The sequence below is a fragment of the Heteronotia binoei genome, unplaced genomic scaffold (assembly GCF_032191835.1).
Source record: "Heteronotia binoei isolate CCM8104 ecotype False Entrance Well unplaced genomic scaffold, APGP_CSIRO_Hbin_v1 Chromosome633, whole genome shotgun sequence".
Taxonomy (NCBI): domain Eukaryota; kingdom Metazoa; phylum Chordata; class Lepidosauria; order Squamata; family Gekkonidae; genus Heteronotia; species Heteronotia binoei.
This window is the reverse complement of record NW_026799980.1, coordinates 1-22,691: the sequence shown is the minus strand read 5'-3', so window position 1 is coordinate 22,691 and position 22,691 is coordinate 1. Positions and strand designations below refer to the sequence as shown.

The 22,691-nt window shown below is 44.9% G+C and overlaps 1 protein-coding gene across 1 annotated transcript in view; it reads right to left on the bottom strand.

Annotated features, from left to right (window-relative positions):
- Positions 1 to 21,709, bottom strand: part of LOC132590480 (RAC-alpha serine/threonine-protein kinase-like) — a 130,366-nt gene extending 108,657 nt beyond the window's left edge. The window contains exon 1 of the mRNA XM_060263389.1: positions 21,564 to 21,709. Coding sequence (XP_060119372.1) covers positions 21,564 to 21,609 — 46 coding nt within the window. The 5' untranslated portion in view covers positions 21,610 to 21,709. The remainder of the gene's footprint in view (positions 1 to 21,563) is intronic.
- Between the last annotated feature and the right edge of the window lie 982 nt (positions 21,710 to 22,691).

The following is a 22,691-nucleotide window of genomic DNA, read 5'->3' as shown; positions in this document are numbered from 1 at the left end:
TAGATATATGATTAACATAGGGCACATGGCACATAGCTACAGCTGGTTTGAAACCCGCAAGACATGAATGTCAAACGTTTGCGATCCGCAAGACGAAGAAGGAAGCAAGCAAGCTTGGCTTGGAGAAGTGATTTAAAGAGAGAAATGACTTCTCCAAGCTGGCCCATGGGATGGTGCCCAAGAGCCACACAATATGTGCAAAAGAGCCACATGTGGTTCCGGAGCCGCAGGTTGACCACCTCTGGCCTTTCAAGTCATCTGAGCCTTTTAACCGGAGATGCCAGGGACTGTGCCCGGGACTTTCTGCAAGCCAACCAGATGCTCTGCTAATGAGCCACAAGGAGAGCCAGTTTGGTGTAGTGGTTAAGTGTGCAGACTCTTATCTGGGAGAACCGGGTTTGATTCCCCACTCCTCCACTTGCACTTGCTAGCATGGCCTTGAGTCAGCCATAGCTCTGGCAGAGGTTGTCCTTGAAAGGGCAGCTGCTGTGAGAGCCCTCTCCAGCCCCACCCACCTCACAGGGTGTCTGTTGTGGGGGAGGACGGTAAAGGAGATTGTGAGCCGCTCTGAGACTCTTCGGAATGGAGGGCGGGATATAAATCCAATATCAACTTCTTCATCTTATTCTTGTCAAGCCCCCCTCACAGCATTCACACGCACACACCGCCATCCATTAGACAGAAAAAAGTCTGAGGATGAAAAATTGCCTTTAGCTTGAAAACCCACAGCAGAGGTGTCCACCATTTGCAATTCAAAGGGGGCAATAATGTTGCCAAGCTCAGTGCTAAATTTCAGTGAAACGAGAATACAAAGCCTACAGCTTTGGTAAAAGGCAACACCGCAAAGGATCGAATCGCAAGAGCCTGCTAATGTTTGCTTCCAAGCCAATCAGAGATGTGGACTAAACTAGAATCACTTTCAGGGTTATATTTTGAAAAGTAAAAGAGAGGACATATTTCCCCACTAGACTATTTCAAACAAGCGATCACTGCGGAAATCGCTTTTTAAATACCTCTGCTATTTAAGCAGTGATAATTATAACCAATCAATATTCCCTCTCAGCTGTGGAGTCTTGTGAGCAACAATTCTACTTCATGAGCTTCTGACATTAAAGCTGTGAGCTACTGCATAAATTAGCTTGATCTGGGGACATTTTTTCCTGAGCTAAGACAAAAATGTGTGAGTCAGAGGTTAAAAAACTGTGGCTAGCTCACACTAACTCAGCTTAGAGGGAACATTGCTACCAACTAAGAATATTCCTAATTTTCCAACACAAAAAGAGGACACTTTCATCATTTTTTAAAAATAAGACCAAAAGAGGACAGACACCAGCAAAAAGAGGATGTGTCCTCTAAAAAGAGGATATCTGATAACCTGAGCCAATTTATATCAGGGGCTCCCAACCTTTTTGAGCCTGCAGGCACACTTGGAATTGACACAGCATGGTGGGAACAGCAACAAAATGGCTGCCACAGCAGGCAGAACCAACCAGAAAAATGATTGCCACAGTTTAAGTTCAGTAACCCAGCGCTAATCTTTGGGCTGTGGGGGCAGCTGCCGCGAAAGCAACACTTTTAAAAATCTGCACAGCCAATCAAATCCTGAAAAGCCAATCAGATGCCTTGCTGGGCAAAAGCCCTTACCTGGCTCTGCCCACTTCCTAAAAAACACCTGGAAGGTTCCCGAAAAGGTGTCAGCAGGTGTTGTGGTGCCCCGTTTTACATGTTCACCTTACAGAATGGCTAGTGTCCCATGAAAGCACACATATTATATTTATTTCCACCAACTTTGTTCCCTCTGAATTGCACTATTTTGCTTCCCTCCTCGTGGTTCATTCTCACTTCCTGTTTGTCGGGGCATCCCAGCATCCCTAGAGAATGTTTGGTTTCTATGGGGACCCTTCAAGGACTCGGCCAGTAGAAGGGCAGAAGTATTCACAATTGCCAGCTGAGCAGTTTCCTCTTCTGTTCTGCCATATCTTTCCCCCCGCCCCCAGCTGCAACAACGGAGGGCAGCACCAGCAAAATACCTCTCCTGGGAACATTTTAGCTCAAGGGAGCAAAATCCCACGCTCCTAATGCAACTACTGTAGGTAAAGAGCAACTGTTAACACATTGCACGGAGCCAATGTTTCCCACATATCCAGTCTCAGGCAGGGTACCCTGAGGGATTGAGAGTCATCCGTGGATATCTCAACCCCAGTTTAATAGGGCAATAAATCACACAGGGGAAGACTTTTATAGAAAACAGCCTTAACCGTGTGAAAAAGCAGCAGATTCACAGAACAACACGGCTCCGCAGTCCTGACAGCAAAGTGTGTTTTGGTACAGTATTCTGAGGAGAAGAAAGAGGACGACCACCATGAAGGTGAGCAGGAAGAGAATTTTTGGGAGGAGTGACAACGCAATGGCAGAGCACCTACTTTGCATGAAGAAAGCCTGAGGTTCAATCTTTGGCATCCCTAGTTAAAAGGATTTCAATTCGCTTGGGTGAAATCCTGGTTCCACCTACCCATTAGATTTTTCATCTCAGTTTTCCTTTGAGGCCCTCAGGGTGGCCTTACGTGGTTCTTCCCTCCCCAGTTCATCCTCACAACCAGAAGGAAAATGACTGGACCACCCAGAAAGTTTCATGGAAGAACTGGAACTTGAACACAGGTCTCCTAGGTGTGGCACTCCAAACGCTACACCACGCTGACCTGAAAACCTTGGAGAGCCCCCACCGGCTGGAGTAGATGTGTTCAGAGATCCACTTTGTGGAACTAAATGCTCCATCACCAGGACTTTTTTTGAGCAGGAACGCACAGGTACACAGTTCCAGCTGGCTTGGTGTCAGGAGGTGTGGCCTAATATGCAAATGAGTCCCTGCTGGGCTTTTTCCACACACAAAAGCCCTGTTCATCACCATGACCCAAGTGTGGGAAGTCGCCTTACTTTACGAACCCTGTTCTCCTCTACTGCAGAAAAAAAGGAGACCTTGAGATGGTTGAAGATGACAGAGTGGAAGATGTAAAGCTGGAGTTAGGAATACAAGAGACCTAAGGAGGTGCAGGGAGTGGTGAAATGGACAGACCCCAAGTATGAATCCTTGCTTACCCCACAATTTCACCTGTTCATGCAAACCATCTTGCGTATGGTTAACAATGCGTAGTTGAGCCACTTTTGAGGGAAGTTGCTTTATTCAGTTTTCTACCCCTTCATTGTGCTTCTGAATCACTGTAGTGTGCTGCTTAAAATGTTCATAGCACTTCCTACAATGCCCCTTTTCTCCTGCCCTTTTTCATCGTGTGATCTTCCTCAGACTTTTTTTTTTTTAACGTTCTAAAAGTCAGAGGTGTCAAACATGTGGCCCAGATCAGGCCCCCGGAAGGCTCTCTAACATCTGACGTTTATTCAATGTGCTTCTTACATAAAAGGCAAGTTTGGTCACCCCTGCTCTATGCTGTTTGGCGGTCCTCCAGAGAAAATCAAGGTTTTGCTCTGTAGCTCCTGTGCGATTGAGCAAGCCTTGCAAAGCAAGCTGAGATGCAGAAGGAAGCAAAACAGAGGGAGAAGGAAGCAGACAACAGCCAGTTGCTCGGGGGCCTGATAGGAGCCCTCAAGGGGCCTTATTCGGCCCCTTGGCTGCATGTTTGACACCCGTGCGCCCTACGGGGTCACCATGCCTTGACAGCACACTCCAAACTAGCAGCTCAAGGTAGCAACAGCTGAGGGAGGCATTTGATCATGGTCTCCCAGCCACCCTCGACCACATTTACGCAGGCCCTTCTTTTAATGATGCAGGGAGCCCAACGAATTATTCCACAAGACGAACAGTGTGTTTATGTTCAGCTGGGCAACGTCATATGAATGGCCAATTTGATTTCAGAAATGAATGTTTGCATTGTCGGTTGTTTGGGGGAACTTTTTTTAATTGGGGGGAAAAAAGAGAAAATAAGCTATTCTACTCTTGTGTGAGAGAGCGTTTTAATGCTGGAAAAACTTGTAACAGAGGAAGGAACCGCTGCAGCGGCCAGAAAACCTACAAAAAAAATTCTTACCATAACTTTGGCACAGTACACTTTTTCTAATGTCACAAAAGGCCATTATGCTGGGCATTATGTTGTTTATTCCCCTCACCCCACCCCTCCCAAAAAGTCATGTTGCAAATGCTTACTAAGTGTGATGGCTGAATGCATACCCCGGGGAAGGGGGGCTAGAGTTAAATCCCCACAAAATGGCGACATTCATAGGCATGCAAAAATAAGCAAGGGGGTGGGGGGGATGAAAGATCTTAATCTGTATAGTAGGAGTCTCGATATGGCACCCCATGGACACCCTGGTGTCCGCCAAGTGTCTTTAGAGAGTGGGTGGGAGTTTTGCCCAGCACGGCTTCTGACTGGCTATTGGAGATTTTACTAGCTATGCCGAGTTTTAAAAATATGGATTGGCAGCCGCTACCATCATAGCACAAGGATCTTCACTGTTTGATCGAAGATAAGCTGCAGCAGCCATTTTGCGGCTGGGCCCACCTCCTGTGGCAGCCATTTTGCAGCCATGCCCACGCTGCTGTTGTGGGATGTTTAATGAGGTCAGTGATCCAGGAACAATCTCAGGCAAGGCTCAAGTTCTAAGCCAATCTGGGTCGTAGTTAATGTTTCTCCATTTGCTGTACCAATGGTGTTCATACCAATGCCCTTCTATTGTCATCTTCCACCATCAGGTGAAAACTTCTTTGTTTCGTCTGGCATTTCCTCAGTGTTTTATGTTTTGTATGTATTTTAACGAGGGCTTTTTTTTTGGTAGAAAAAAGCCCAGCAGGAACTCATTTATATATTAGGCCACACACGCTGATGTCACCATTATTTTATGCAGGATTTTTTTTTTTTTTTTTAGAAAAAGCCCAGCAGGAATTCATTTACATATTGGGCCACACACCCTGCTGTCACCATTGTTTTATGCAGGGGTGAGGGTTGTAGAAAAAGCCCAGCAGGTACTCATCTGAATTTTATAACTGAAACAAGAACATCAGAGAAACTAGAAATGCACATCTTGGTTTTTGGATTGCAAACTGTATGAATGATTTTGTTATGTATCTTGTTTTTAATATTTATGTGGTTTAATTTGTTGTTGTTAGCCGCCCTGAGCCCATCAGGAGAGGGCAGGATATAAATTTGATAAAATAAAATAAAATCTGCATATTATGCCACACACCCCTGACACAAAGTCAGCCAGAACTGCGTTCCTGCTCAAAAAAAGCCCTGATTTTAACTGTTTTATATGTAGTTTGACTCAATTTTAATGAGGTATGTTATACATATAATGAAATAATTATATTTCATTATATGTGAAATAATACACATATAATGAAATAATTATACAATTCACAGCCCAATTGCTAACAGGCCACAGACTGGTACCGGTCCGTGGCCCAGAGGTTGGGGTCCCTTGGCCTAGAACCCTAAAAAGCCAGTGTTGTATATCAGGGGTGGCCAACGGTAGCTCTCCAGATGTTTTTTGCCTACAACTCCCATCAGCCCCAGCCAGCATGGCCAGTGGCTGGGGCTGATGGGAGTTGTAGGCAAAAAACATCTGGAGAGCTACCGTTGGCCACCCCTGTTGTATAGTCATTAAGAGCAATGGACTTTAATCTGGAGAACCCAGTTTAACTCCCAACTCCTCTCCCCATGAAGCCTGCTGGGTGACCTTGGGCCAGTCCCAGTTCTCTCAGAACCCTCTCAGCCCCGACAGCCAAACAAGCAGTTAGCTCCAGCTCTCCCCCCCCACACACACACACAAGTGCTGCTGGCGAAGACACTGCTGCCCCATCATTACCAACAGGAAATGCTCTGGAGTGCATGAGCATCCCCTGGAGGGCAGGAGGGCTAACTGCACCATAAGGACAGCTTGACCAAGGAACAGGAGACTCAAACGAGCTATACAGAGGCCTATAAAAAAGGCATATGATAGTTCCGTAATCCTGTTGACAAGAAGAGACAAGATTAAATGACTCAAAGGGTACATTTCCAACTATGACTGAACGAAGTGTTAGAAGCTCAGAAACTAAAGTACTGGGGTTTCCCCCCCCTACTTAACTTACATTCCCGATTTGGGTGGGAATGAGGTCAACCGCAGCCATCAGTGCCTGCCTCCCCTCCCCCCACATCTATTATTAAAATATATTCAGAATCAAACACCTTTTGATCCATCCTCTTCATTAGGTTGGATTGGGGCAATACACCCAGCTTTGAAAACAGGAAGAGGCAACATTCAAATCAAAATCCCAAAAAGCGGGCAGAGGCTGCTTCCCCATGCAGGTTTCACTCTGGTTTCATTTTCAAACTAGAAAAAAAAACCACCCTTTTTTTGAGCATCTCTGCAACGTTAGGTCCAGATTGTCCACTTCCTGTGTTTTCCCCTGCTTTGCTTTTGCTGTGATCTTTCTTAAACCTGGTTTGGGGAGAGACTGCGGTCGCAGCAACTTTGCATGCTACATGGACAGGAAGGCACATGGCTTAACATATCCTGCCCACATCAATGTGAGTTTCCTCACCACAGTGCCACACTGCTGCCACCCACCCGCACCATACAAGGAGCTGAAAAACAACAGCACCGTAATGGCATTTCTTAACAGGCTTAAACTGTTGCGATAGATCAACTGCTCATTTTATGCTATAAACGGAATGTCAGTTACTGAACTAAAATGACATGCTGCTACAGTTTAAGGCAGGGGTGACCAAAATTGCTTAATATGACAGCCACAAAGAATAAATGTTAGATGTTTGAGAGCCGCAAAACACAAATGTCAGATGTCTGAGAGATGGGAGGAAGGGTGGAAGGAAGAAAGCAAATAGATGGAGAGGGAGAAAGAAAGCAACTTTAACTTTAATCTTCTCCAAGCTGCTATCTGGCTTGGCTTGGAGGAATGATTTAAAGAGAGAAATACCTTCTCCAAGCTGGCCAATGGGGCAGTGGGGGCTTTCAGATCCGCATGATATGTGTGAAAGAGCCACATGTGGCTCCTGAGCCACAGTTTGGTCACCCCTGGTTTAATGTATGTAATTAACATGCTCCTGTACCTTAAAACTATAGCACAGGGGTCTCCACAGTGGTGTTTATGAGCAGTTTTCAAGCTGAAGATACAGAGAACGTGGACATAAAATTAGAAAACAGATCGGGGGGGGGGGGGGGTAGCTGCGTTGGTGTGAAACAATACAACAAAGTTTGAGTCCAGTGGCACCTTTAAGACCAACAAAGTTTAATTCTTGGTACTTGATGGCAAACGGCAGGGGGGGGCAGGGGGAGGGTAAGAGAGGGGCTCAGATCACAATTACTCCACAGCTCACAAGCTCAAATGTGCTTTTGTTGAGCTCTAGAAAAGAGCAAGAGTCCAGTAGGGCCTTAAAGACTAACAAAAATTCATGGCAGGGTATGTGTGAGCTTCTGCGTAGTTCTCATCAACTTACCCTCTTTGATTCATATCAAATAAGGTATTTATTGAAAGAGATACATGTTCACAGCATAAGACGTTTTTGTTAGAACTGCCCACCTAAGGTAGGGCCACTACACATGGCAGTTAATATATGCAAGCAATTCTAGGCACGCAGGAAAAAGCAGAAAAAGTGTTTCAAATATATTCCCATAACACCCCCTAACACCCACACCCACACACACAAACAGAGCTGCTAGGTATCTTTCTACTGAAAGCGAAACGTAAAACTGTTTCTCCAACAGTCCAGCTAAGTGTCTGGTCTTCAAGGTCAGAGAAAAAGGATGCAGCATTTCTCTCATGAAGCCTCTGTGCACTGTGTTCCAGCCTTAAGGTTACTTGAGTTAAATGCCTTCCCTGCAAAGTCATGGCAACTCTTATTATATATGCCAAGAACCAACAGAAAGCCATTGCAACCAAATAACATAAAATCATTGGCAAGAAATGTCTTCTTGAAAGTATGAACTTTTGTGAGTCACTGCTTACTTCTTCAGATATCTGAAGAAGTGAGCGGTAATTCACGAACGCTCCTCCCCTGCCACAAATTTTCTTCGTCTTTAAGGTGCTGCTAAACTCTTGCTCTTTTGCACTCTTACAAACACAGCTATCCATCTTGACGCCATGTTGAGCTCTGAAGGAGATCACCTTCGCTGGCTTAAACAGAAGTTTGTTTGGCTTTAGAGTGACTGCAAACGACAAAAACCAGCTAGTTATCGGAGCTTCCGACTCAAGGCTTGGGTGATCTCATCCTTCCTCTGTATCTCCAAGATCTTGCCTACCACCAAAGCTCAGTTTTATTACTTGAATTAGAAAAGGGAAACAAAAAACGCAAGCCACTCTCCTTCAACGGCAGCCTCTCTAGACTCCCAACTCACCCACACATAACATGCACTCTTGTCACCCATGGGCCAAGGCAGGGCTTTTTTTGCAGCAGGAATTCCTTTGCATATTAGGCCACACCTTTGATGTAGCCAATCCTCCAAGAGCTTACTGTAGGTCCTGTAAGAAGAGCCCTGTAAGCTCTTGGAAGATTGACTTCATCAGGGGGTATGTGGCCTAATATGTAAAAGAGTTCCTGCTACAAAAAAAATCCCTGGGTCAAGTCAAGAATGGCCCCATTGCAAGATCTTTAACATCTCTCTCTGCCTGATTCAGTTTTGGCCAGTTAGGTTCCATTCCATTTGCCACAGCCTGAGTAACTGTTAGCCTTATGCTGTTTGCAACCTTGCCAGTTCCTTCATTCCCCATGATGCCAGCAGACGGGCAGGGCAACCTTCTTGCGCCACCAGCCAGGCTGTGCTCCACTGGGGAGGGACGGTGGCTCAGAGGTAGAGCATCTGTTTGGTAAGCAGAAGGTCCCAGGTTCAATCCCCGGCATCTCCAACTTAAAAAAAAAAAGGTCCAGGCAAGTAGGCGTGAAAAACCTCACCCTGAAACCCTGGAGAGCCGCTGCCAGTCTGAGCAGACAATAGTGACTTTGATGGACTGAGGGTCTGATTCAGTATAAGGCGGCTTCATATGTTCATTGCAGTGGCCCTAGCTGGTTCTTTCTTGGTCTGGAGGAAGGCTGGTGCAGTGCCACCCACTCCAGCAACAGTGGGGTGGGGGAGGCTCCTGAGGAAAGAAGCAAGCTAGTGGGCATCAGCAAACTAGCCACTTCTGGTTGTGACCTGGAAGTGACATTGCAATGCTCTAGGAATTCCCCAATTGCTATGGCAAAACCCACAGAGATCTGGGGGGGATTTCTGGAAACAATGCGATGGTGTCAGTTCCCACCCACTCCAGTTTTGCTCTTACTGGAGAAAAGAGTGGTGGCTAGGGCCTGAGCAGGGAGCAATCCAGTAAATCCTGTAAGGCCAGGGGACAAGGAAGTTTACCTATCATCAAAGGATTGTCACATAAGGATTGCAGGTCCAGGAAGCGCCTTGGACAACAGAAAACACTCTGCAAAAGATATCACTACATCTAATCTCAGCATGTTGATCTCCGTGTGGATAGCAAAATCTGCAATAATATTTAATTAATTATCATCTGGCATTGTATGTAGAATAGCCGGGAGATGCTAAGATTGCCTGGCAGCCAAGAGTTCTAGCTCTTTTTACTGTTACGTACCACTAGGTGGCAAGCTAGACTTGTTTTTTTTAAACATATAAGTTTCTTTTATAAATTCCAAGTTATACAGAACTTTGTTGGATGAAATAGTATCAAGTAGATTAATTCCACCCATGACAAAATCCTACCGTGCATAAAGTACTATGGTGTATGTAACTATGCAGAACATCTTATTTAGCATTTAAGATAACGTCTAGTTTGCCAATCATTCAATCAATAGATAAATAAATACATGCACACATAAATAAATATCTTATAAAGGATAAATTAACTGATAACTGGGTTAGAATTCTTGACTCTAAGAATAATGCCTTGCTCCATCCCAAGCCAAACAAAAGGGACTACTTAAATAAAAAGAGAAAGAGGGGGTACCATAAGTCAGAAAGAATTATGGTGAGAAACTGAAGGTAGGTTGTGTTTTTAGATTCAGTATATTCCAGAAACGGAAGCCATTTTTCTTCAGAAGATGTGACCTTGGGGTAAATGTCGGACAAGGAAAGTTGTGCCGTGATTTTCTCCATTATTAAAATAGCTAGACTCATTTTTAAGGCAAGACACAATTCAGAGGTGGTTTCAGCAGTGGTTTGCCTGCCTCTGCATCATGAACCTGGTATTCCTTGGAGGTCACCCTTCCAAATAGGAGACAAGGCCGACTCTGCTTAACTTCTGAGATCTAATGGGATGGGGCTAGCCTGATACACCAAACTGGCTCTGAAGAGCCTAAAGTCTTACAGTCGTCGTGCGAAATTTCAGGTACCACCTTAAGTTGCTTCAGCCTTCTCCTAACTCAAGCTGGAGGCAGATTAGAACAGTGACAATGACCAAGGAGCAGTGTTTCCTCTAAGCTGAGTTAGTGTTTTTAGCCTGTGGCTCACACAGTTTTGTCTTAGCTCAGGAAAAATGGCCCGAGCAAAGTAATTCATGCGGTAGTTTGCAATATTATTGCCAGTAGCTCACAAAGCTACTGAATTTAAAGAATTTTAGCTCAAAAAACACCAAAGCTTAGAGCAGGGGTGGCCAAACCGTGGCTCTTTCACACATATTGTGTGACTCTTGGAACCTCCACTGCCCCATCAGCTGACTTGAGAAGGCATTTCTCTCTTTAAATCTCTTCTCCACACCAAGCCAGCCAGCAGCTTGGAGAATGAATTTTAATTAAAGTTGCTTTCTTTCCATCCATCTCTTCTTCCCTCCCCCATCTTCCTCCCTCCCTCCAAGTCTTGAGGCTCTCAAACATCCGATGTTTATTTTATGTGGCTCTTAGGTTAAGCAAGTTTGGCCACCCCAGGCTTAGAGGGAACACTGCTGAGGAGGCTTGGCCAGAAGGATCCCCCATGATACCTTGAGGGTCAGCCATGCCATGGGAAACTAGTGTTTTTCTGAACAAAATTTAAAGCTTTCTTGCCTGGTCACCTGGAGCAGCTACTTGCTTCTTGAGTCAGGCAGGCAAGAGATGATTCACACCCCTGGACTCCAGACCCTAGCACAGGATCCCCATAATGCAGCATCATTAGAACAAATGGCATTAGGGTACAATGGTGAAGACATCTTTAGCTATTTATGAGACTCGTCACTCGCATCAGCAGTTTCCAAACGCCACTTAAAATAATAAAATACCGTAGAAAGCCATAACATGGGAGATGGGAGGAACGGCACATGAAAATCAATCCAACAGGTCAGAGAAGAGGAGTTTTTTTAAAAAAAAAATCAGCAAGAGCAAAAATGGGTAATTAAAAGCTTTTGGAAGAAATTGAAAGGGGAAATTAAAAAAAAAATAGGACCATAACACAAAGTTCAGCCGGAGGTTATGGCATTAACCTTTAAAGCCCTGTGAGGTCTGGAACCAACATATCTACAGGACTGTCTCTCCCAGTATGTCCCTCAAAGAACTTTACACACTATACATCAGAGATGGCGAACTTGATTAATGTAAAAGTCACATAGAATAAATGTCAGATGTTGGAGGGAGGGAGGTGAAAAGAAAGCAACTTTAACTTTAAATGCATTCTCCAAACTCCCAGCTGGCTTGGCTTGTGAAAAAGCCACATGTGACTCCTGAGCCAGTTTACCCACCCCTGCCATAGATCAACATCTGCTGGTGGTTTCTGGCCCAAAGGACATCCTCTTAGTCTCAACCAGAGCCAGAGCCTTTTCAGCTCCGGCTCCCGCTTGGGAGAACACTCTCCCGAGCGAGATGAGGGCCCTGCCTGACTTGTTATAAGGGCCTGCAAAATGGAGATGTTCTGCAAAGCGGTGGATGTCTAATGACATCAGCCTCCTCTGCTCTGCATAGCATCATCATTTACTTGTTGGTTGTGGCTGGCCTGTTTGCTCAGGTTTTGAATCCTACCAGGGCTTTTTTTGTAGAAAAGGCCCAGCAGGAACTCATTTGCATATTAGGCCACACCCCTGACACCAAGGCTGCCGGAGCTGTGTTCCTGTGCATTCCTGCTGAAAAAATGGCCTGGATCCTACTGAGTATTCATAGAGAGAGTTAATTCAGAGATTTATGAATTGTGTTGATAGCCATCTTGTAAGCCTCGAGACTCCAAGTGAAGGACGGAGTATAAATCCAATCTCCTCCTCCCCTACATTTAAAAACGGTATTATAATAATTGTTTATAATCATTGCTGTAATCCGTCCTGAGCCCTGTTGTCTAGGGAAGGGCACACTAGAAATCCAATAAATAAATAAAAACAAAACAATTAACTAAAAAGCCTGGGGGAAACAAAAGATGTTTTCACCAAGCACCCAACGCTCAGCAGGGAACTGCACCAAGTGGGTCACCGCGAGGACACAATTCCGCAATTGAGGAGACACCACCAAAAAGTCTCTGCAGACCTCGTCCACCTTGCCTCTGAAGGTAGTACGCCAAACAGAACAGGACAAGAGTCCCCAACCTTTTTGAGCCTGCAGGCATACTGGAAATTCTGAAACGGCACAATGGGTGAGGCAACAGAATGGCTGCTACAAAAATTATTGTAGCGGGAGGTGGAGCCTGCCAAAAAAATGATTGTAGATCATTGTAGAAATGACAGTGTAGATCCTCATGCTGTGGTGGTAGCTGCTGCCAAAGCAATATTTTTTTTTAAACCTGCACAGCCAATCAAACCTCCAACAGCCAATCAGAAGCTGTGCTGAGCAAAAGTCCTGTATCTTGCCCCACCCACTTCCTAAAAATACTTGGCAGCAGGGCTTTTTTTGAGCAGGAACGCAGTTCCGGCTAGCTTGGTGCCAGGGGTGGGGCCTAATATGCAAATGAGTTCCTGCTGGGCCTTTTCTATTAAAAAGCCCTGCACAAAACAATGCTGGTGTCAGGGGGTGTGGCCTAGTACACAAATGAGTTCCTGCTGGGTTTTTTCTACAACCCCCCCCCCCCCTGCTTGCCTTTTGTAATTGTCCTCCTTTAGGTGATGTAAGAGGCCACCTTGGGCATTTGGTGCTAAATAAAAGACTTTTAGTCTCAATTTAAAAGCTGAAATCCAGGCTCTAGACTCCAAAGAGTGTTGGGCAAATGCCACTCTAAGTGCAGTTCCAGTCACCACCTATTCTGTTACAAAAATTTTAACGATAATCTTATCTGCAAAACGACAGAAATATGGATTGATCTGATGGTAATGCAATCTGGTATATATGTGGTTAACATGACGATTTCAGGTTTACTTAACTCTACGATAGGTTTTATTAGAAATTCCTGTTTTAACATTTTATTCACTTTTAGATTTGAATATTTTGACTGTAACATCTGAATTCTGTGGATATGGTTAGCTCTGTTGTATACCAATGCGTGTTTTGACGATTGTTACATCCTGATTGAGCTTAAGACCTTTGGTCATAGAAGCTAATAAATGAAATGGAAACGAAGCCCTGTTTTGGCAGGCACCAGAAAAAGCATCAGTGAGCACCACGGCACCTACACGGACCACAATGGGGACCCCCCAGAGTAGGCCCTCTTAGCCAGACCTGAGCTCATTATGGGAAAGGGCAGAATATAAGCCTACTAAAAAAATAAAACAAACAGACAGACTGATGGGCAGGTTCATACAATAACTAGCAATCCTTCCCAGGGCTTTTTTTGCAGCAGGAACTCCTTTGCATATTAGGCCGCACACCCCTGATGTAGCCAATCCTCCTGGAGCTTACAGTAGGCCCTGTAGGCTCTTGGCTACCTCAGGGGTGTGTGGCCTAATATGCAAAGGAGATCCTGCTACAAAAAAAGCCCTGATCCTTCCAAAGAAATTCATACATGCGCACCTCCCTCACACGCATCAACACCACTTAAAAATTCTGGTTAATGGGAAATGCAGAGACACTAATTATTACGCCTTACGGGCTCCAATCAACCCCATGCTTAGCAACCCCAAGAATACCGCTTGTCCCTGAAAAACGTTCTCCCCTTCCATGGGCTACAGCTGCTGCTACGTGCTTCTGCGAGCGATGCAGAAGAAACAGAGGAAACCATCTGCAACCACTGCTTCTGTGCCTTCATGTGACTAAGCCCCGGGGCCGTCCGAAAAAAAAACGGTGGCTAGCTGCTCTGCAGTCCCATTCAAAGCAGAAGGGTTCATTCATGAGATCTGAAAGCCAAAGGATTGAGGTCAGGGGATGTGACTGGCCTTTCCACAAACCAACATCTGCTGTACTGGAAGCGGCACTTCCGTTCAGCCGCTGACTCATGGGGCTTGCCAGGAACTACCAAGACAAATACAGAGGAAGGAAGGAGTCTCATCTCGTTTCTCCATTTAGAGCTGGGGGAAAGGGCAACGGTGGAAATTTCGTCCTGTTGCAGAGAAAACCCAGCAGTGGGCTTTAGATGCCGTTTCCTCCTTCCAGCTTTTTGCATAAAATCTGTGTGAATTCAGAGGGTGTCATGCTATGGACAGGGGTGGGATTCTAGCAGGAGCTCCTTTGCATATTAGGCCACACACCCCTGTTGTAGCCAATCCTCCAAGAGCTTACAAGGCTCTTTTTTGTAAGCTCTTGGAGGATTGGCTACATTGGGGGATGTGGTCTAAAATGCAAAGGAGCTCCTGCTAGAATTCCACCCCTGCCTATGGAAAAAAGGAGAAACTAAAGGGGCTGTTCCAGTCGCTAAGAGATGAAAACGTAAGGCCACGGGGTGACAATAAAAAAAGTAAAAATATATTTTACTATTCAGCTAAAATCCCCCAAATTCTCTGCACTAAAGATCTTGTACTGTTTTTGAAAAACTGCTGCAAGAATTCCCTTGAAGGAGCCTGTTGGCAAAGCTCGTAGGAAATTCAGGGAATTTCAACTGAGTAATACAATTTATTTTTATTTCATTTTGAACCTTTGGCCTCGGCCTTATTTTTTTTTTTTTCATCTAGCCAAACCACTAAGTCCAGTTTAAAATTTGTTACATATATACCCAATGAATGCCCAAATACGACTACCAGCAGCCTTAAAAGTCAAACAGGAATACCAGCGGCCTTATTAGATTAATTAAAGGTAAAGGTAGTCCCCTGAACAAGCACCAGTCCTTTCCAACTCTGGGGTGACGTCACATCATGACGCTTTCACTACAGACTTTTTACGGGGTAGTTTGCCACTGCCTTCACCAGTCATTTTCTAACTTTACCCCCCACAAGCAGGGTACTCATTTTACCAACCTCAGAAGCATGGAAGGCTGAGTCAACCTTGAGCCAGCTACCTGAACCCAGCTTCCGCTGGGATCGAACTCAGGTCGTGAGCCAAGCTTGGACTGCAGTACTGCAGTTTTACCACTCTACGCCACAGTCTAGTACAGGGGGTCCAAACTGCAGCTCGGGAGCCACATATATTGTGTGGCTCTTGAAGCTCCTACCACCCCATTGGCCAGCTCTTTAAATCACTTCCCAGGCAAAGCCAGCTGACAGCTTGGATAATGCAGTTAAAGTAGCTTTCTTTCTACCTCTCTTTCCTTCCCATCTATTTGTCTCCCACCCTCCTGTTTTGTGGCTCTCAAGCATCTGATGTTTATTCTATGTGGCTCTTACATTAAGCAAGTTTGGCTACCCCTGGTCTAGTAATTTTTAAAATCATGATGCTGGAAGTTCCATAACTCAGAAACAAAAACAACAACGATTTCAGGTTTTCACGGCTGGCATTATCATCAGGGTTTGTAGAATCTTTCGGGCTCAAGTGCCGTGTTCTACTGGAGAAAGTTTTTCTTCCAGACGTTTCTTCCATTGAGTGGCTGCTCAATGCACAGCAGCCAAGAAGGTCAGAACACCTGCTCCGGCTGCAACGCCACTGAGGATGTCCTCCGCAGCTGAGAACGAAACGTCTGGAAGAAAAACTTTCTCCAGTAGAACATGGCACTTGAGCCCAAAAGATTCTACAAACCCTGATGAAAAACAACAACAACAAACACCTGAGATCTTTTTTTTAACATGTAATTTAACACAAAGTTGTTTGAAAACTCAACAGTTTAATACCCAGTAAGAGCCTTTCCAAAAATTTTAAAAGATAAACTATGCAATAACGCAGGTTGCATATTTTAAAGTTTAAAAGTGATTATTCTCCTGATTCTAATAGATGGGGCCCTGGCTCAGTGGTAGAGCATCTGCTTGGTATGCAGAAGGCCCCAGGTTCAATCCCCAGCATCTCCAGTTTAAGAGGATCAGGTGGTAGGTGAGACGAAAGCCCTTTGCCCATGACCCTGGAGAGCTGCTGCCAGTTTGTGTAGTCAACACAGACTTTGACGGACCAATGGTCTGATTCATTATATGACGAAAACAAAGTGGTGCAGAGGGAAATCGAGAAGATTGAGAGATTGCTGGAGAACCTGCTGGATTTTAAACATAATACGAAGTACATGTTAACGTTGCTTTCATTTTCTCAGTAACATTCACGAACAACTTGTTATGAGCTGCACTCAGCACACGCTCTGTGAAAATGTCCTGTTTTACACAATCTTAAAATTATGTATTCAGTATATCTTTTTATTATTATTATTTCATTACATTCCCTCTGACAAAGCTGGATGCAAAGTGCATAGAGATTCTAAGACTATTAAATATTCTATTTCCCTCTGCTCCACTTTATTTCCTCTTATTCATTTTGCCTTAGTGCAGCCCTGCTTTTTTCTTCACTTATTCAATATAAGGCAGTTGAAGGTCTTCAAGTGATTAGGGAAGACTGTTCACGCACTGCCTGCCCTTGGTGTTGAGAAATAAAGGAGATTTGTAAAACATATTTCTATCCTGAACTCCAGATTCTTTTCTACAAAAACCACATATGCTCCAGAAGTCAAACACCAGTGATCTATTCACGCTGTTCTTGTTTCTACCACGCAGCTTTCTAATCCTTTTTTTTTGCATTTCTTACGTCTTATGCAGTTCCTGTTGCACTGGTTTCTAAATTTGTATCCCAGCCTTGCAGCGTTTGTTCTATGGTTTCTTCTTGGTGTTGTTTCAGAATTCCTAACCCGGCTTGAGTCCAAGCGAGAAAAGCAGACCGAGCAGCTAATAAATAAGTGAAACGGTTCCAAATCATTTTGCAAGGTGCACTGCACCGAGTCTATTCAGCTCGCTAAATAACAACCGTAACTGGATGACGAAATGGATTGCGCCACTGCGCAGCCCTGTAGAAAGATGGCTCACAGCGTCCCTTTATCCCGTGTAATCTAGATGTGGCCTATGGAGGAAAGGGTAAAAAGATAATAAAAAAACCTCAGCCACAGCAGTCACACATGTTGGAATCCAACCCATTCCCCTTCATGCACCTGTACCTAAAAATTATACTGCAAAAAAGAGAGAAAGAAATGGAATCTTAACCAGAGAGTAGGCCCGTGGTTTCGTTTTCCTTAAAAAAAAAAAAGAGCCTTTTAACAAAAATACAATTCTCTGTCTGTCATCTTGCTTTTTTTGCTCTAATTACAGCCTCGACTTGTTTCACAAGTGCAGAGCATCGGATGTCAGGTTTGGAAACATCCTGCGGTCGGTTGGCTTTGCTTAAAACCTCGATGCTCCGTCAAAGTAGCCTTTTCGATTTCAGGCACTTTTTACACAGCCATTGTTGTACATCAAAAGCTGCTACTGAAGGGAAACGTATACATATACACAAACAAAAATAAAAATAAAAGAAAACCTCAGACCACAATCCTGGATGCAGGCTGCCCCAGATTAGAATCGTATTACAAGACTGTCATTGCCAAGACCAGGAAACAGCAACATGCACCCACGTATGGTCTCCAGAGCTAGCTGAGCAAGTGAGAAAGACCAATATGGGGGCAGCACATGAACTGCAGCACTCTTATCAAAAAGACCCAGGTTTGAATCACAGTACAGACATGTTACTGCCGGGTGGCTTGGGGCTTATAAAACTGGGACAAGAGTAGGAGAAGACTCTAGCACAGGGGTGGCCAAACTTGTTTAACGTGGGGAGGAGAACACTTGATTCCTAATACATCCATGTGTTGCCAGCCAGACGAACTGATCCAGGTAGTTATGAACATTGCCAGCACCACTACCCCTTTGTCCGAAAATACGGATTCCCTAGCACTCTCAACATCAATTTGAGCCTTCTAGTCATCATTCGAAAGCAGGAGTGGCCAAACTGTGTTTCGAGAGCCACATGTGGCTCTTTCTAGTCATCATTCGAATTGTGTGGCTCTTGAAGCCCTCAATGCCCCCCGTCAGCCAGCTTGGAGAAGCCATTTGTCTTTTTAAATCACTTCTCCAAGCCAAGCCAGCCAGCAGCTTGGAGAACGCATTTAAAGTTAAAGTTGCTTTCTTTCCACCTCTATTCCAATTATTTTCCTTCCCTCCTTCCATCCATCCTTCCTCTCTGCTCTCAAACATCTGGCATTTATTCTATGTGGCAATTATGTTAAGCAAGTTTGGCTACCTCTATTCTAAAGCTTTCCTTCTCTCCTCTGTCGTATCCTTCCGTTTTATCAGCTCTTCACTTTTTTCTCCTCATAAGAACACAGGAAGAGCCCAGACTGATTAGACCTAGCCCACCCTCCTGCCTTACACAGCGGTGAACTAGGTCCTCTGAAGGTCCAGCAAAACGGCACAGAACAGCTGTGGCTCAGTGGAAGAGCCTCTGCTTGGCACGCAGAAGGGCCCAGGTTCAATCCCCCACATCTCCAGTTAAAAGAACCAGGCAGTAAGTGATGAGAAAAACCTCAGCCTGAGAACTGCTGCCAGTCTGAGTAGACAATTCTGACCCTGATGGACCAATAAGAACATAAGAACATAAGAGAAGCCATGTTGGATCAGGCCAATGGCCCATCCAGTCCAACACTCTGTGTCACAGTGGCCAAAAAATTATATATATATACATACATACATACACACACTGTGGTTAATAGCCACTGATGGACCTCTGCTCCATATTTTTATCTAACCCCCTCTTGAAGCTGGCTATGCTTGTAGCTGCCACCACCTCCTGCGGCAGTGAATTCCACATGTTAATCACCCTCTGGGTGAAGTACTTCCTTTTATCCGTTCTAACCCGACTGCTCAGCAATTTCATTGAATGCCCACGAGTTCTTGTATTGTGAGAAAGGGAGAAAAGGACTTCTTTCTCCATCCCATGCATCATCTTGTAAACCTCTATCACGTCACCTCGCAGTCGACGTTTCTCCAAGCTAAAGAGCCCCAAGCGTTTTAACCTTTCTTCATAGGGAAAGTGTTCCAAACCTTTAATCATTCTAGTTGCCCTTCTCTGGACTTTTTCCAATTCAGTGGTCCAATTCAGTATAAGGCAGCTTCACATACCCCATGCAGGCTTCCACCATCCTTCAGCCTGCTCCTTAAGACCCACCCAGCATTTTACATCAAGATGGATCATTTTAGAATAATCATTCCAGCTGTACCTGAAGAAGTGAGCAGTGACTCATGAAAACTTCTCCCCTGCCACAAATTTTGCTAGTCTTTTAGGTGCTACTGGAGTCTTGCTCTTTTCTGCTACTACAAGTACAAAAACCACAGGAACCTGGGTTCAAAAAACGCTATACACAAAGTTATGCAATGTTCATAAAAATCCAAAAGGTATATAATTAGCAAATAGGTACAAAGAATTCCATTCTGTACAGACACAGTCCTTACAGTGACATAATCTCCTTGTAATAAAGGCCTTACAACCAAGTAGTCTCTTTGTGATGATCAATGCTGCCTTCAAATGAGTAGATATTCTGGTATGATGTATAGTAGCCTCAAAATATGGATGCAACACCACACCACGTGATTTCCAGAAGTGAAGCACACTTCAGAACATGGCCCTTCAGCAGGTGAGTCCAGGCCTCAGATTCAGCAGGAGCTCACAGGAGCACAGCTCCTGAACCTTTCTGAGGGTTCCCCCTCTTCCTCCCCACCTACCTTGTCCATTGAATTGTAGGTGCAGCTGCATAGCAATCGCTGGATTAGGAGAGCGGGCAGTTAGTCAGCCAACAGGGACTTTGCCACAGCCCCAGCACCCCTCCTTAACCCCTGGAGAAGCCCACACCACCCTTCCTTCACTTCTTATGTGATTTCGGTGGAGGGCGGCTTGCTGGTCTTTTGACTGGGGGGAGGGGTAGCCCAGGAGAGCGCCAGGTGAGGGAGGCCTGCTTGGCCTGGTAGGATCTTACTTGCCCGGGGCTCTCCTTTCTTGCGTTGGGTAGCTTTTGGCTGCTGGGGGGGCAGCATATGCTAATAATTATGCTAATGAGCTCCACCACCTATTTTTCTACAAAACGACCCCTGAGTAAATCTTATTTCACTCATAGGCAATTCTATCAGTTTCATTCCATACACATATAATGAAAGATATTTTCTCTTCTTGGAATTCTAATTAATAACATCTATCGGCCATACAGCTTCACATGATTCAAAATTCGGGTAGTATCCCTTTTCTCCAACTCCAGCATTTTAGCAAAGCTTTGCCTAATACCTTGGTGTGCCTTCACAAAAACAGAACTCCAATACCCTACCCTGGACTACCCATTCTAAGTCCTCAGCTATAAACCCTCCGGTTCTCTGGCAGAGCCTGTACTGTTTCTTTTTGCATCTTCTCACACACAGACCTGGCTTTGTTCTAGGTTACTGTGAAATACGTACAAGCCCACAGCCAGATCCTGTTCTCACAAATCAGCAGGCTGGGGCCGCACATTCAGGGTTGCTTTGTTTACAGAGAATCACACCGTGAGGTGAGAAAACCCCTGTAATTCGTTCTGTGGCTGCTGGTTCCTATAAATGTGCCCTCTTTGCTAAAGAAAACCACAGTGCTTCTAAAACAAAAGACTCAGCAGTCCCGGTTCCAATAATCCCATCCACTCCTTGCCCCATGCGGGTGCCATTTATAAGAACAATTCTCGAAATTAAACTATTTGAGCTTTAAAAAAGAGAGACTACACTCCTCATTTTATTGGGTTATTGTAGCTCTGACGCAATGATTTATGGTCATTTTTATTTTAGTCTTCTCCTAGAATAATGTATGTTTTCTAAAATGCCTGAGGCACTGTTTCATAAAGGTAAAGGTAGTCTGCTGTGCAAGCACCGAGTCGTTACCAACCCACATCACATCATGACGTTTTCTTGACAGACTTTTCACAGGGTAGTTTGCCATTGCCTTCCCCAGTCATCTACACTTTACCCCCAGCAAGCTGGGTACTCATTTTACTGACCTCGGAAGGATGGAAGGCTGAGTTAACCTTGAGACAGCTACCGGAACCCAGCTTCCGCCAGGATCGAGCTCAGGTTGTGAGCAGAGCTCGGACTGCAGTACTGCAGCTGATCACTCTGTTTCATAGAGCTTACCAGTTAGAGAAGGAGAAGGGAAAGGGAAGAAAAGGAAAGAAAGCAACAAATAGATGAATAAATCAAGGGACGATGGTTGACTGACTTCTAGGGAAGGGATACCGTCAACAGGGAAAGCAAAAGTCCGTCTGACACATTTCTTGCACCAAAACTGGTTGGAAATTTCCGAGATATTCAGCCAAAAGTGTACCTCGTCCCACCTGATGCAGCTAGAGGATAAAAGACCAGCACTTGCCTCGTTTGTGGAGCCAACCTTCCTTTACAATGGCAACTTCATTCATAATGGCAGGACGTCTCTCAAGCAAGTGACCGATGCAAGAAGTTCAGCCCCCGCCACACAAGACACGGCCTTCCCCCTTTCCTCGTTCCCCTTTTCAGCTGTCCCTGAAAGAAAAAGGAATAGAAAACCACTCTCAATTGATACGGACAAATGGTAAAAGATAGAGAAAATAAACCGCTCAAAGCTCAAAAGGTGGGATACGGATTTCTTGTCATTCTTTTAAAAACGAGAGGGGGGGGGATATTAATGCCATGAAGAATGCAAAAGAAAACAGGGGAAGTGAAGTCTTGGTTTGGGGTGGGGGTTTCAGGCTGTTTATAGCGGCCAAGGCATGAAATACGGAAGCAGTCTCAACAGAAAGTTAGTCAGACACGGCCAAGAAAAAAAAATGGATTGTTTCCTGCGCTAAACACACAAACATACTGCAAAAATCTCCTGAGTCACATTTTGCCAAAATTAAGTCTTTCATTAAAATGTTGGCAGTGGAAACTGCCATCAAGTTGAGGCCAACTTCTGGTGACCCATAGGGTTTTCAAGGCAAGAGACGAACGGAGGTGGTTTGCCATTGGCTCACTTCTGTGCAGTGACCAGGGGTGGAATTCTAGCAGGAGTTTCTTTGCATATTAGGCCACACACCCCTAATGTAGCCAATCCTCCAAGAGCTTACAAAAAGAGCCTTGTAAGCTCTTGGAGGATTGGCTACATCAGGGGGTGTGGTCTTAGCTTCCAAGACCTGACAATATCTGCGCCATCCAGTCAGGCCACTTACCATTTACCAAACTAATTGCTATTCTACACTGCAAACCTTCACTGTGGCTACATAAAGAAAAACTCTTCTCTGGGAGAACTGCGTTTGATTCCCCACTCCTTTACTTGCAGCTGCTGGAATGGCCTTGGGTTAGCCGCAGCTCTCGCAGAGCTGTCCTTGAAAGGGCAGCTTCTGGGAGGGCTCTCTCAGCCCCACCTACCTCACAGGGTGTCTGTTGTGGGGGAGGAAGGGAAAGGAGATTGTAAGCCACTTTGCGACTCTGAGATTCAGAGTGAAAGCGGCATATAAATCCAATAACATCTTCTTCTACTACT